General features: G+C 38.7%; 2 protein-coding genes across 2 annotated transcripts; both read left to right on the plus strand.

Annotated features, from left to right (window-relative positions):
- The first annotated feature begins 5,046 nt into the window (after nucleotides 1–5,046).
- On the plus strand, nucleotides 5,047–8,268 carry LOC128615121 (polymeric immunoglobulin receptor-like). Its single transcript, XM_053636978.1, has 2 exons — nucleotides 5,047–5,233; nucleotides 7,322–8,268. Exons 1-2 carry the CDS (start codon nucleotides 5,047–5,049, stop codon nucleotides 7,702–7,704), a joined length of 570 nt encoding a protein of 189 aa, XP_053492953.1. The 3' UTR covers nucleotides 7,705–8,268.
- A 4,811-nt stretch (nucleotides 8,269–13,079) lies between these two features.
- Nucleotides 13,080–16,448, plus strand: LOC128614994 (polymeric immunoglobulin receptor-like). Its single transcript, XM_053636784.1, has 4 exons — nucleotides 13,080–13,203; nucleotides 13,297–13,617; nucleotides 14,889–15,212; nucleotides 15,515–16,448. The coding sequence occupies exons 1-4, from the start codon at nucleotides 13,164–13,166 to the stop codon at nucleotides 15,868–15,870; spliced, it is 1,041 nt and encodes a 346-aa protein (XP_053492759.1). The 5' UTR covers nucleotides 13,080–13,163; the 3' UTR covers nucleotides 15,871–16,448.

Consider the following 16,448-nt stretch of genomic DNA (forward strand, 5'->3'; position numbering starts at 1 on the left):
ACTTAACACCAAATTTTTACTCTCAACACTTTTATACATAAGAGCCCTGTACTGCTTTCAGGCATATGCTGGATCTACATACGACTCCTTTATCATCCAAACTATCTATATGTTTCTGTGCTTTAAATCCACGTGTCCCTGTTTCAGCATCAGTGCCAAAAAAATATTCATTATCATCTTTACCAACAAAAAAAATGCATGAAAGTATGATTATACTTTCATGCACCTCACACCCACAGTCTAACTACATGACTATGATGTGACTATGATGATCAGGTTTTTCTGAATGATCAGTGTGTAGTTTAATGTGATCGTCTGACTGATCTCGTATTTCTCTTCCAGGATTTCCAGCTTTCACTGTCATCACTGTGTCTGTAATTCTGCTGCTGCTTCTGACTGGAGTCATATTCCTCATTGTGATTCTACATAAGAGACGCAGGACACAAAGTATGCATACACACACACACACACACACACACACACACACACACCACCATAGAAAATGTTGTTGGACTGCTACATGACTGATTCTCCTGCCAGTTAGTGTTATAGTCATATAATCAATGACACGTCAGACTCACGTCAGAAGGGTTTCAGTCATACATGTGGTGTCTGTACTTATAAAGATTAAAGTAACACTTGTTCTTTTTCTTTCCTCATCTTCCTGCAGGCCCAGGAACAATGACACCAACGTACAGAGAGGTGAGTACAAATTAACAGTAAAACAACTCATTTACTTCATTAATTAATTTGACAAAACATTTTGAGTTTTTACAACTTCTAAAACTTCTCTTTTTTATTATTATAATTTCAGACAAATGGAGATTATGAAAATGACCCAAATGTGCTTCATTTCCAGTCAAGACAAATGACCAACCAATCAGATTCAGTCTACCAAAGTCTGAACCCCAACACCAACCAATCAGATTCAGTTTACCAAAGTCTGAACCCCAACACCAACCAATCAGATTCAGTCTACCAAAGTCTGAACCCCAACACCAACCAATCAGATTCAGTCTACCAAAGTCTGAACCCCAACACCAACCAATCAAATTCGGTCTACCAAAGTCTCAAGTGTTAAACCAACCAGCTGGACACAGTTGGAGCCAGAAATTGCCCTCTAACCAATGAGATTGTTGCTGCCAGATTCTCTATTAAACTGGACTGGCTTCTCATTTGAAGAAGCCAGTTTATCGCTGTTCAGAAGTTTGCTATATGCTTGGAAACCAGCACATGGAAGTGCTGAGAGCCTTCATCCTCATCCTGAAATGTGGTCAAATAAAGTGTATAAAAGATGCCATTTCATATGTTAGATATCATGTGTTCTGTGATTACCTGATGCTGAAAGTTTGTGCTTCTGGGTTTGTTTTGAGAGTCAGGATTTGAGTTGTTCACAAAATTACACACACCTCCTTCAAGTTACATTTCTGATGTGTAATGATTTTCATAACCTCCATGACACAGGGTTAGAGGTTAGTTAGAAGTTTCAGCTCAATAGCCACGCTCAACAATCAACAGTGAACATTTATTATTATTTATTGTTATTTTTATCATGAATCATCATTTATCATTCCCGACTTTAATCACTTTTAATCATTTTATATAATCATTTTCCATATTAATGCTGTAATGATGCATTTGCCTCCTAATGTTTTTAGAACTTTGGGATGAGTAAGCTTAGCCACACACTGATTTTTACTGATTTACTGATTTACTTATAATAACTGTAGTTGTTATGTGTTGCTCAGCAGATTATCATTTCTAGACATGGGTGTGTTTGAGTTCCCAGGCACAGAGAGTTTGTAAGTGCTAGTGGATGCTGCTGATTTGGATGATGAGACCATGAAAGGGTCATGTCTTTGTATTTGGAACTTCAATAAAATCCATCTCCGTCTGTATGTTTTATGTCTTCAGACTGAAAAGGGGGAGAATATCATCCCATTATTTAACTTTCCACTCACAAAAATATATTTTGATATTTAAAATTGTAATTAAATTCAAGTTGGCACTATATACACTTTATATGTCGACTTGTTTTTGAGTTATTATTAGTTATTTTAATTAAACACATTAAATTCATGTGACCAGTCAAACAGGTTAATAACTATAAGAAAATCAATAATACATACAAACTTATGTAATGGTGATAACTTAGATAATGCTGGCTTCTCGGTTGTGTTATTCACTAATGTGACTAAAATTACTTCTAATATCTGTTGTGAGTTGTAAACATGTGTATGTGTATTTACTTTTGTATATGCTCAATAAATGTTCTTTAAATAAAATAAACAAATAAAAATAAATAAAATGACTTCCTGGACTTTTAGATTCACTGACGAGGGCCACTCGAGTATCATCTAGACCAATCACATACCGCAACCTCATCCGGGTATCTTTGTTGTACATTGTTGTTTCATTCACGCACGTGTAGATATGAGGGTGTATTCATGCAAAAGACTGGATTTACATGTTTGTTACGTTATTCTCATAGCTCGAGAAAATAAAGAAGCAAACATCAGACCCAAACACATCCTGGTTGATTTGACTACATTTGGGACTTTTTGCGTTTTAGGAACGGTAGCTGTATTGATAAATCTATCTCTGCTTTGGATTTAAACCGTTCTCTCCGGAGAGCCGATCTCGTCTCGAATGAAACAGAACTTCATCGTCGTTTCAACGAGTGGGCTGTATTCGACGTCTGATCTCGGTCTTCAAAAATAAGTGTGAGAGACAGGATGGGAACTTCGATTTTTGGAGTTTTATATGGGGTTTTATGTTTGTAATAACGTCCACATGCGAGTGTCGGTCCTGTTTGGAAAATTAAACCCGATTCTGAAAATAATTTAAGTCGTGTGTCCTTTTTTTTTGGTCTGTTTTTTATATTATTTTTTAATTATAAGTGGTATTTATATTTGTGAAAGCGTGATGATTTGAGTATCTAATTTATTTTGTACACGACTGCTGGTTTACTGTTCTCCCTGCTTCAAGACTCCTGGATCAATCTGTGCACCGCAGGAATGTAGGTTTTTTATCCTAGTGCAAATCAGAAAATATGAATTTAATTGCCAGACATGTACTATGCATCTTATGAATTTCTTCATAAGAAGACTAATGTAAACCCAGATTGATCAGCTTCACATCGAATAAATTGTGGAGAGTTTCTGCACTTTTATATACGGATTATTCTGTCATGTTTAAATGGCTTATGTATGTTATCTTTACATTTACTGCGTTTGGCAGACGCACTTATCCAGATCTCATTTATACAACTGAGCAGTTGAGGGTTAAGGGCCTTGCTCAAGGGCCTCACAGTGGCAGCTTGGCAATGCTTGACTCAGAGCCACCGCTGCCCCAAACACTCTGTTGTGGTGTTATATTATATCCTTTACAGCTTTTGGCTGATGCCCTGATCCAGATCAACTTACATTTATCTCACTAATACAATGGGGCAGTTGAGGGTTAAAGGCCTAGGAGTAGCAGTGATGGGATTTGAACTCATGACCATCTGATCAGTAGTCCAACAGCTTAACCACTGAGCTACTACTGACCTTCCCGCTCCCCAAAGGGACAAACCGTGGTGAGGAGAAAAGCATCTCAGAACATACATCTGAAATCTTGAGGTGGATGAGCTACAACAGCAGAAGACCTCATCAGTTCCACTCCTGTCAGCCAAGACAGGATGGCCGTGTGTGTGTGTGTGCACGCATCACTTACCTGGAGAAGAGATGGCACCAGGATGCACTTTGGGAAGAAGGCAAGCTGGTGGAGGCAGTGTGATGCTCTGGGTAATGTTCTGCTGGGAAACCTTGTGTCCTGGCGTTCATGTGGATGTTACGTATACACATATCACCAACATAAACACTGTTGCAGACGACGTACACCCCTTCATGGCAAAGGTATTCCCTAATGTCAGTGGCCTTTTTCAGCAGGATAATGCGCCCTGACACACTGCAAACATGTTCAAGATGTTGACCTGGCCTCCAAATTCCCCAGATCTCAATCCGATCGAGTATATGTAGGATGTGCCGGACAAACAAGTCCGATCCATAGAGGACCCACCTCGCCACTTACAGGACTTAAAGGATCTGCTCTAACGTCTCGGTGACAGATAACACAGCACACCTTCGGAGGCCTTGTAGAGTCCATGCCTCGACGGGTCAGAACTGTTCTGGAGGAACGAGGTGGACCTACACGATAATAACCAGGTGGTTTTAATGTTATGGCTGATCGGTGTACAGTACATTTATATTATAAAATACAGTATCAATGTTATAGAAGTAATCTTTGGGGATAAATGAAGATCCATATGCATTCAAAGAATTTAGATTTTTTTTTTTTTTACTTATTTGGCTCATTTATAATAATACTGTATACGTACAAATGTGTCACAGTGTCAAATTGTGCACAGACACTACCGTGGTTCAGATTACTTCCTGCATTCCCCTGTTTTTTACACAGCCTTTATGTTTATGCACATACACTATTTCCATTTTTTGGACAACTTGTGGTGCAGTGAAGTGATGAATCCTCTGCAAGTCTCAATACAACAGCCTTCACAAATTAGCGTGATGTTTGAATTCGTCGGAAACGGAGTGTTGATCTTTTCTCACGCACTTCACACACAAATTTGCTGAGATGAGCTTTCTCACGGTGGCAGAAGGAGAAGTGGGCATTGCTTCAATTCATGGTTAAGACATTAGATTAAGACACGGAGCGGGACGGAGACAGTTAACAGTGTTTAAGATCTTTAGTGTGGAGATCTGTGTGCATGAACTCAGGATGAAGATCCTCCTCATCTTCACCCTCTGTCTGATCTCAGGTAAAGAAATGCACTTCAGAATAATCCTCACTATCAGCAGCAGTGTTACATGAAGGAAGGTTTTGCTCAGATGGATGTTTGATGTTTTGTTAGATGGAGGAGACGCCAAGGAAGTGACTGGATATTCAGGAGGAGGAGTCCTTATCAAGTGTAATTATGATGCAAAATACACACAAAACCAAAAATATTTCTGTAAGAATTCAGTACCAGTCTGTTCTTATCAAATAATGTCAGAAGCTAAAAACAAGTGGATAAATTCAGGAAGATTCTCACTGTTTGATGACACCAAATCAGCAGAGTTCAGTGTGATGATCAGAGAGCTCACTGTACAGGACACGGGGACGTACCAGTGTGGAGTTGATTTCCCCTCGGTGATAGACATTTACACACCGGTGGAACTGAAGGTAAAGGAAGGTGAGTCTCCCACCGCTGCCTTCTGTTTATTTTCATATAATACATTTAGCATCAGTAGAATTAGCTACACTGTATAATATACATCCATCTTCTATACCACGGGGTCACGGGGGAACCTGGAGCCAATCCCAGGGAGCATCGGGGACAAGGCGGGGTACACCCTGGACAGGGTGCCAATCCATCACAGGGCACAATCACATACACACTCACACACCCATTCATACACTACGGACACTTTCGACACGCCAATCAGCCTACCATGCATGTGTTTGGGCTGGGGGAAGAAACCGGAGTACCCGGAGGAAACCCCCGCAGCACGGGGAGAACATGCAAACTCCGCACACACAGGACATGCTAACCACTAAGCCACCGTGCGCCCACTGTATAATATATATATATATATATATATATATATATATATATATGCGTGTGTATATTGTATATTTATACAAGATCACTGTTTAATCCTCAATTCTAATTGGTCAGAATGTGTTAACTCATTTTCTCTAACAGCAGCTCTGACATGAATGTTTGTGACGAGGCAAATCAGTTTAAGTTTAGATTAATTCACGTGTACTATGCTCAAATTTCTATAGTCATTTCTCTAACCCACTCATCATTCTACATAATATAAGCCTAATAATAAGCATGTTTAAAAAAACAAAAAAAAAACAAAAAAAAACATAATAATCGATATGGTGAATTTTTCTGTAAATGTTTCTTTTTTATGTCAATGGAATGAGTCTCCAGTGTAAGCACTTTGTAACAGCTGGAGGTAAAGCTGTCGCTTTAAATTTGCACAGGAGGTTACGCTGTGCGGTTTCTCGGTGTAACTCCTAGCTATGCTAAATGTTCGCTTAGTTTATCAAGTCTCGCAAAACATGTAGGCGGGGCTATAAACTAATTGCTTTTGAAAGGACTTAATATTAAAAATCTTGCAAAACGTTTAAGACAGTGTCTCCATGTATGCATTTATAATCTGTACGTGACTACCATTGACTGTATACGTAAATGGGTGGATGTCGTATCAGGGAATAGTGTTCGGTCGTTTTTTCCAAGTTCAGTTGACTTTGATATCGACCCAATAAATTTCCTCACGATATATGCATTTTATAGGAATTATTTGTTGACATAGGGGCGTGATGGTGAGGTGTCCACAAACTTTTGGCCATATAGAGTAGCTTGGTAAAGTTATCCAGTCACTCCTTTTGAATTTTTTACCCCTTAGTTCCATCCATCCATCCATCTTCTATACCGCTTATCCTCTTCAGGGTCACGGGGAACCTGGAGCCTACCCCAGGGAACGTCGGGCGCAAGGCCGGGTACACCCTGGACCGGGTCGAGGGAAATTATAATGCTACAGCATGCAAAGATATCATCAATTGTGCCTAATTGTAAAACTTTTTCGCAACAGTTTGGGGAAGACACACATATGGGTATGATGGTCAGGTGTCCAGAAACTTTTGTGCATACACAGTAGTGTACAAAATGGCTGATGTAAAAGTCTACACACCCCTGTTAAAATGGCAGGTATTGGTGATGTAAAAAAAAAAAAAAATGAAACCAAGATAAATCATGTCAGGACTTTTTCTACCTAAAGTTAAAACTCATTTATACACACAATGCACCTAGACCCTATTTGGCTCACTTCCAAAAATCGAATCACTTCATATGCTGGTTACAATGAAAACGCCATAAAAATCCTACGAACATTCAACCGCTCCTTCTTGAGATATCTTGTAGCACTCTGTACCAAGAATCTTATACAAATGGCCAGGCGACCCAAAAACATAATGGTGTGCATGGATTTGCACACCAATTAATGTGGTATTTTCCTTCCAAACACATGGAACAGCTGTAGGTAGTAAATGTTTTGTTTTCCACACAAATTGAGTCATCACACACCTTTTAGAGATGAACTCGGCGTCTTCATTTCACTCCGTCTACACCCATATATCCTAAATTCTCCTAGATTCAACTTCAGCGTTGATTATTTTCCTATAACAGCGCACTCCTAAGTGTTCTTCTGCTTACTTGCGTACATTGTAAGCATGATTTCAACATGATTTTTATTTTCGTATTTAACAGGTGTTGTGGGAGCTAGAGACGTGACTGCATACGCAGGGGCGAGAAGCAACATCAAGTGCAGATATGAGGACGAGTACAAATACAAGAAGAAATCTTTCTGTAAGATGGAGCCAGATCGGTGGGGTTTTAAACATATAAGTACACATCCAAACAGTGAATGGTCACATGATGGCAGATTCTCAATTCATGACAACAGAAGTGCAGGATTCTTCAGTGTGTTTCTCAGAGAGCTGATTACGGAGGACGCTGGAACGTACGCGTGTGCTGTTGTTTTGGAGGATGAAACGGAGATCTACACTGTACTGACGCTGAATGTAAGAGAAGGTGAGTTGCTGATACAATGCTATGATCCTGTTTATACATGTAACTTTAGGTTTTACTAATCACATGTAACATAGAGATCAGTTTTACACTAGTTTATGTTTTGATGGAGTTATACTATATAAAGTTACCGTGTTGATTTGTCAGAATGTTGTATGATGGACGTATTATATATATATAATCTGATCTGATTGGTTGTGATTTGCAGATCTGTCCTATGAGAAGTCCATCAGTGAGACTGTCTATGCAGGACGAGATTTGACGGTCAGCTGTAAATACCCAGAATTCCTAAGGAATGCCCCAAAGTTTCTCTGCAAGAGGCCTAGATTGGCTGCTTGTTTATATAATACAACTGTTCTAGAAAGTAGAAAGTATGTAAACGAGGGGAAATTCTCCCTGTATGATGACCGAGAAAGACAAATGTTCACTGTGAGTATCAAACATGCGACTGAGCAGGACTCCGAGGAATACTGGTGTGGAGCTGAAGTAGACTGGAAATCTGATCATGGATACAAGGTTTATTTCACACGGATCAACCTGACCGTTACTGGTGAGTTATGATGAGCGGTTCAAGATGTTGGGCTACTGATCGGAAGATCGTGAGTTCAAATCGTCACTGTTGGGCCCTCGAGCAAGGCCCTTAACAGCTTAGATATTTAAATATATGTCACTCTGTATATATGGGCGTCTGCCAAATGCCACAAATGTAATAAATATGAGTGACGCTGACATTCTGAAATTTCAAGCACACATTACATGAACCATTTTGGTAGTTTGATAGCAGAAACAAACTAAAATTTATTAGTATAAAATAATATAAGATAATTTAAGGTTATTAGGCATATTTCTGGATACATTTGAAATGGTCTTGTTCTACTGGGAGATACATTTTGGTTATTAATGAAATAGATTTGCTTGGTTTTAAGCATTTATTCGCCTGTAGAATATTTCAAGAACGAAATGAGTACAATGTGTCAGCTTAAAAATCTTAGAATTGTATTTCTAGACACACAGAAAGCACCATCGAAATATCTCACACAGTATCTCTCTCTATGGGAATTTTCTCATGGTTCCTGTCCTAAAACATGTACACATTCAACACACATCCAGAACCTGTACCGTTTTTACACATACACTCGATACACACATAGCACAATGTAGTCACTTATAATCTAAGAAAATGAATGGCCTACACTGACTTCTCCTCCAACAAGACACTATACACATCACAGCTATAGTCTAACGAAATGGCTTTGATGAATGTGATCACATGTCTTGCAGTGATCTGTATGTAATTTCATGATGGCTGGATCACTGCTCATACGTCTCTCTTCCAGGATTTCCAGTTTCCATTGTGATCGCTGTGTGTTTAAGTCCGCTGGTGCTCCTGATTGGAATCCCATTCCTCATTGTGAAGCTCCAAAAGAGATGCAAGTACACACACACACACACACACCACCCACATATATGAGTAATATCATCTCATGTGTGTACATGCATACTAAGATGTACAGTATCCTGTCCTGGATGAGTGTATCCTGAGTGTTTACTTGCTGGGAATTGCTAGCTTGGAGTGCTGTGTAATTGCTAGCTTAGCTTGTTAGTTTACATGCTGTATTGTCGAAGATAGCTAGACCGTTGTTGTTCTGTCAACTCAGAACTGGATCAACAAACTCGTGGACTTGTGGCTAATGATTCCAATGGACTGTGGCGCATACAGCCTGAACTGACACGGACTTACGCTCCTGCAGACAGTGCGCAAATTGAACGAATGGGCGAATTAACTGCAAATGATCAGACCCTGTGCAGTACGAAACCATAACAAAAATGATTTGAGGTTCTCTTTGAGCATATGGATGGCCACAAGTAGTGATAAAGAATAAAGTAACGTGTTCTTTTTATTGTCTTATTTCCATGCAGGCCCAGAAACAATGACGCCAGCTTTCAGAGGGGTGGGTAAAGAGAGATATAGCAAAACTACCCTGTCACATGATTAGCACCATTAATAAACTTGACCAAAAAAAAAAATCAAGCTTTCAAAAACTTTTAAAACATCCAATTTTTCTTAATTTCAGACCAATGGAGATCATGAAAATAACCCAGATGTGCTTCCTCTTCAATCAAGACAAAACATCAGTCTACCAGAGACTCCCTACCAGGGTCTGAACCGCAACACCTTCCAATCAGATTCAACCTACCAAAGTCTCATGCGTTAAACCTAACAACCAGATTCCGACTACCAAAGTCTCAAATAAGGCTGATGGCTTTTCCATTAACCTGGATTGGTCTTGATTCAAAATCCAATGAGTTTAATAGATTTTCGCTTCCATTTTTTTTTTTTTTTTTTTTTTTGCAAATTTGCTTCCATTCCAATCAAGAAAAATTGTCAGTCCATCAAAATTTGCTCATCAGTCTAGTCTTTTGCTCAAGAATGTGGTCAAGAACATATTTTTGCCATAAAACAAGATCTTGAAGGCTGTGGAGTATTTTAAATAAGCCCAAACTGGCAACCCTGTCATTAACCGGCATTTCTACTCCTTTTGTTCCACTGAAAATGTTCATACAGTGAGCATAGGGCAGAAAAAACAAATGTGGATGTCTGTTACTGCCTGTTGCAGTTCCCATTTTTGGCCATTAGGTGTAATAATAATATGGAAGCATTCTGCATTTTTTTATTCTTGTATTGTACTTTTAATCATCATTTAGCATTTCCTCCTTTAATCATTAAATCACATTTAATCTTTTCTATAGAACTATTTTCCATATTAATGCTGTAGTAATGCATTCTCTACCTAAAGTTTTTAGAGCTTTGGGATGAGTAAGCTTAGCAACACTTTTTTTTTTTTTTTTTTTTTTAACTGATTTATTTATTTCTGATAATTCAATTCTGATATTTCATGATTATTATTACTATATATGATGTCTCTCATCTTTAGTTTGATTATCATCGTTTGATTAGTCACAAGGGGTGGGGGGTGTAGACTGTAATATTTTGAGTACTGTATAGATGTGGTTGGACAGTGGGTTTGTAATAGAGGTACTGAAAAGTGAATTGTATGATGACACCACAAAGGGTTAATGTCTGTATGTTCAGTGTTGTGAAAAAGTATTTGCCCCATCTTGATTTGTTCTGTTTTTGTGTGTATTTCAAAATAAATAGCTTTAGATTTTTAGAACATTTTATGGCAAAGGCAACCTGAGTAATCACAATACAGTTTATATTTATTTATTTAATCAAAAAAAATATCATAATGATTATCCAACACGTAACACCCACGTGAAAAACTAAACTGCCCCCTCAAAGTTAAATTCTGGTTATTCCACCTTTATCAGCGATAACTGCAAACAAACGCGTCCGATAACTGGAGATCAGTCTTTCACAGCGCTGTGGTGGAACTTTGGCCCACTCTTGTATGCAGAACCGCTTTAGTTCAGCCACATTGTAGGGTTTTCGAGCACGAACTATCTGTTTAAGGTTCTGTCACAGCATCTCAATTGGTACAAGTCAGGACTTTGAATAGGCCGCTCCAAAACTTTCATTTAACATTTTTTGAGCCATTCAGAGGTGGACTTACTCCTATGCTTTGGATCATTATCTTGCTGCATGATCCAGAACTTAGGGACTGAAGACCCCTGTCTTCCAAACAGTCCCACTTTCACCTCATCAATCCACAGAACATTCTCCCAAAAGGTTTGAAGACCATCAAGGTGTGTTTTGGCAAAATTCTTCTGGGTTAGCAGTGGTTTTCACCTCGCCACTCTTCCTTGGATGCCATTTTTGCTCAGTGTCTTTCAGATAGTGGAGTCATGAGCAGTGATCTTTATTGATGCAGGAGAGGCCTGTAGGTCCATTGATGTTGTCCTTGGCTCTTTTGTGACTTCCTGGATGAGTCGTTGCTGTGCTCTTGGAGGAATTTTGGACGGTCGGACACTTCCGGGAAGGTTCACAACCGTGCCGAGTTCTTCCATTTGGAGATAACGGCTCTCGCTGTGATCCTTTGGAGTCCCAGAGCCTCTGAAATAGCTTTGTAACCCTTCCCAGACTGATGTATTTCAATCACCTTCTTCCTCATCATCTCTAGTATTTCTCTCAACCTGGGCAGGGCAGAGTGTTTTACTTTGTAAGACCTTTTAACCAACTTCATGCTGTTGAAAAAGTTCTATTTAAGTGTTGATTTGATTGATCAGGCCTGGTTGTGTCTAGTCCAGCTGAACCCCATTATCAATGCAGTTTCATAGAATTGGAGAATTAGAAACTATGGGGGCAAACATTATAAATAACATTTACGTAACATTTATATTTAAAACACTTTCTTTTATATTAGATTTTGTTTCAATTTCTGAAAATAATTAGTATGAGATGTACACAAAAACAGAAGAAATCAGGAATCAGGCAAATACTTTTTCACAGCACTGTATTCGAAGCTTCAATAAAATTCACCTCTGTCCCTAAGTTCTGTGGCGGTCTGCATCTCTTTTCTGAAGGCAAAAAGAGCAGAAGAATACACTAACTAACATTTGCGCTGCAGCTAGAGGTTCTATCACTTTAGTTACATTTCAACGTATATTTCTTTTGTGTATAGTAGTATTCGGTTTTGATGTCCCTGTTACACTCACGTGGTCTAGTGACTCAAGAGCCTTGTGCTTCCCTCCTGTGTTGCATTATCTTCTAGCCGGCAGCAGCAGCATCAGACCAACTCACAGTAAACCCTACAACACTTTTGATCCCTGCTGTAATGAAGGGAAGTCAGATAAGTAAGGAATAAACTACAACAGGGCATGTTATAGGAAAATAATCAATGATGGGGCACAACATTTTGGGTTATTCTTACAAAACGGACATTGATTATTTTCCCATATGTTAATAAGACGGGACAAAATGGAAAGTGCAAACACCTCTCTTCTGACCAATCAGAATCAAGAATCAAAACAGTGCTATGATACTGTCTATTAATCAGTACTGCGTTGTTCATTCTTTTCAGCAGGCACACTGTAGGGCATTTACACCACATTACACTTCAGACGATTTGAAATTCCAAGAGAATTTCACTCTGTAATCTTTTTATTTTACTTACTCGGTTATTTTATAATATTGTATAGGTCTAAATGGCACGACAGTGCTAAATGATGAATAGACACTACTGTTGTTCAGATTACTTCCTGGATTCCCCGGGTTCTGTAAGTACCCTGTAAATGTATTGTGCAAACACTATTTCCATATTTTGAACTTTTTAGAAATACATGTGGTGCAATTTGAATCCTAGTGCTGAATCCTACAACACATTCACACAATAAAGTCAAGCGTGCACTTTTCTCACTTTTCTCACTTTTCTGCACTTTTCTCGCATACTTCACACTTAAAATTGCTGAGAAATTTTCTCTCAAAGTCAAAAGGGGAAGTGGTCATTGCTTAAATTTTTGGTCGAGACAGAGAGAGACAGCAACAGTGTGTAACACAGCAGCAGTTTTAATATCTTTCTGAAGTGGAGTTGGTGTGGAGATCTGGGAGTGTGAACTCAGGATGAAGATCCTCCTCATCTTCACCCTCTGTCTGATCTCAGGTAAAGAAATGCACTTCAGAATAATCCTCACTATCAGCAGCAGTGTTACACGAAGGAAGGTTTTGCTCAGATGGATGTTTGGTGTTTTGTTAGATGGAGGAGACGCCAAGAAAGTAACAGGATATTCAGGAGGAGGAGTCCTTATCAAGTACAAGTATGATACAAAATTCACACAAAACCAAAAATATTTCTGTAAGGGTTCAGGGCCATACTGTTCTGACCAAATAAAGACAGGAGCTAAAAACGAGTGGATAAATTCAGGAAGATTCTCACTGTTTGATGACACCAAATCAGCAGTGTTCAGTGTGATGATCAGAGAGCTCACTGTACAGGACACGGGGATGTACTACTGTGGAGTTTATAGAGATTCATGGATGGACATTTACACAACAGTGGACCTGAAGGTAAAGAAAGGTGAGTCTCCCACCGCTGCCTTCTGTTTATATCGCTGAACATTCAGCATCAGTAGTATTTGTTGCATTGAAAGGACAGTAGGAAGTGATCAAATTGTTATACAATGCTATTTACTCTCTCTGAGCACTTTATTAGGAACACCCGTACACCTATTAATTCATGCAATTATCTAATCAACCAATCGTATAGTAGCAGTGCAATGCATATAGTCATGCAGATACGGGCCAGCAGCTTCGGGTAATGTTCACACCAACCATCAGAATCGGGGATTAATATGATCTCAGTGATTTTGACTGTGACGTGGTTGTTGGTGCCAGATGGGCTGGTTTGGGTATTTCTATAACTGCCCCCTAGAGTTTACTCAGAACGGTGCAATAAAGAAAAAACATCCAGTGAGCAGCAGTTCTGCAGACGGAAACGCCTTGTTGATGAGAGAGGTCAACAGACAATGCCAGACTGGTTTGAGATGACAGAAAGGCTACAGTAATTCAAATAACCGTGTTGAGCAGAGTTCCACTCCTGTCAGCCAAGAACAGAGAGCACTGTTAAATGCTCAATTCTGATTAGTCAAAATGTGTTACCTAATTTTCTATAATAGTAGCGCTGACATTAATACTGACCCAAGGCAAATTGCAAGTTTCATTTCGATAGTTACGTCTATATCTCACTCAGTCGATAATTTGTCACAGGGTGCTATGGTGGATGTTCTAACCCCAAAAATAAAGAGTTTAAAAAAAACTTATGTAACAAAGATCTATAATCACTGATATGGTGAATCTTTCTGTAAGGAGTGAGAGAGAAAAAGGAGAGGCTGGTGAGGGACTGTCTGTTCCTAGTCCTAACAGGAATTAAATTGTGTAATGGATGTTCCCCAATATTAATTATACAGTTCTACAGTTCCCAGCAGCCACTGCAGCACACAGCATCATCATCACATGACCACCTGCACCTGATTTTCATTCACTTAACGAGCACCTATGTGTATATAGCCACAGCTTGCACTACACTCCTAGTCTTGTGTTTGTCTTTCGTTGCTGTCGTTTCTGTTCATGGTCTTTGTTAGTGTTTGATTCTTGCCTTAGTGTTTTGCTTCCTGTTCGTAGTTCTTGTTTTGTTTTGGTATTCATTAAAACTGAAAATCTGCACTTGCATCTGTCTCCGCCTACAAATCGTGACAGTAACGATAAAGGGTTTTACATTTCTATATATATATATATATATATATATATATATAATATATTGTAAGCATGATTTGAACTTTCTTTTAACAGGGTCCTTGGTCTCTAGAAAAGTGACTGCATATGCCGGGACAAGAAGCAACATCAAGTGTAGCTATGACGATGAGTACAAAAAGAAACCTAAAGCTTTCTGTAAGATCAAAACACATCAGTGGTGTTTTAATCAAATAAGTACAGAACCAAACAGGTTATGGTCACATAATGGCAGATTCTCAATTCATGACAACAGAAGTGCAGGATTCTTCAGTGTGTTTATCAGAGAGCTGATTACGGAGGACACGGGAACATACGCGTGTGCTGTTGTTGTGTCTAATGAAACGGAGTTCTACACTGTACTGACGCTGAACGTAACACAAGGTGAGTCGCTAATAAAATGCTGTGATCCTGTTTAAGCACGAACCTATAACTGCAAGTTTTACGAATCAGAGTTATAGTGTAGATCAATTTCATACTAGTTTTGCTATGGAATGATTTGAATGGGTCTATGTTCTTTATTTATCATTTGCTCCATGAGTTGAATCTGCTCTGATCGTCTCTAATAGTGCAATATCACTCAAACAGAATGTATTATATTCCTGACACTTAACATGTTGATTTGTCTATATATGATACGATGCATGTATCACATATAAACTGATCTGATTGGTTGTGATTTGCAGATCTGTCCAGTGAGAAGTCCATCAGTAAGACTGTCCATGTAGGAGGAGATTTGACTGTCAGTTGTAAATACCCAGAATCCCACAGGAATGACAATAAGTTTCTCTGCAAAAGGCCTGCACTTGCTGCTTGTCTTTATAGTGCAACTGTTAAAGAAAGTAGAAAACATGTAAATAATGGGAAATTCTCCTTGTATGATGACAGAGAAACACAAATGTTGACTGTGAGTATTAGAAGTGTAACTGAGCAGGACTCTGGTGAATACTGGTGTGGAGCTGAAGCAGCCTGGAAATCTGAGCATGGATACAAGGTTTATTTCACACAGATCGACCTGACAGTTACTGGTGAGTTTGTATGAGTGACGCTGACATTCTGTAATTTCTTACACACATTACTGTACATAAACCTTTTTGGTAGCTGGATAGCAGAATTGATGTAGCATTTCTCATTATGAGATAATATAAGATTATTAGGCCTATTTTTGGTGCCATTCTATAAGGAAATAAATTGGCTTATTTGAAGACTTTATTTGCCAATAAAATACATAATTTCAGCTTAACAATTTTATAATTTTTTTTTTTTTTTAAGCCAGAGCTGAAAAGTCTGCCCTCTGCTTTACACATGCCTTTTGACTTTTCAGAAATATTACTAGCACCACAGAAATATCTCACCTAATCTTTCTATGGGGATTTCCTCAGCTAATGGCAGTCAATGTTTCTGAAGATCCTAAAATCCTAAAAAATATATATATTTTTTAAATCCACAAATACAACACACATAAAGCACAAGTACTGTTTTTAGCCACACGTGCATGCATGTGCTGTATTAATTTATAATGTAATAAACTAAATGATAAATGATTCATCCATGAGACCCAATATCATCTCAGCCTACATCAACTTCTCCTCCAACAGTTCACTACGCTTAAATGCATAT

This window comes from Ictalurus furcatus, chromosome 11 (genome assembly GCF_023375685.1).
Source record: "Ictalurus furcatus strain D&B chromosome 11, Billie_1.0, whole genome shotgun sequence".
NCBI classification, from domain to species: domain Eukaryota; kingdom Metazoa; phylum Chordata; class Actinopteri; order Siluriformes; family Ictaluridae; genus Ictalurus; species Ictalurus furcatus.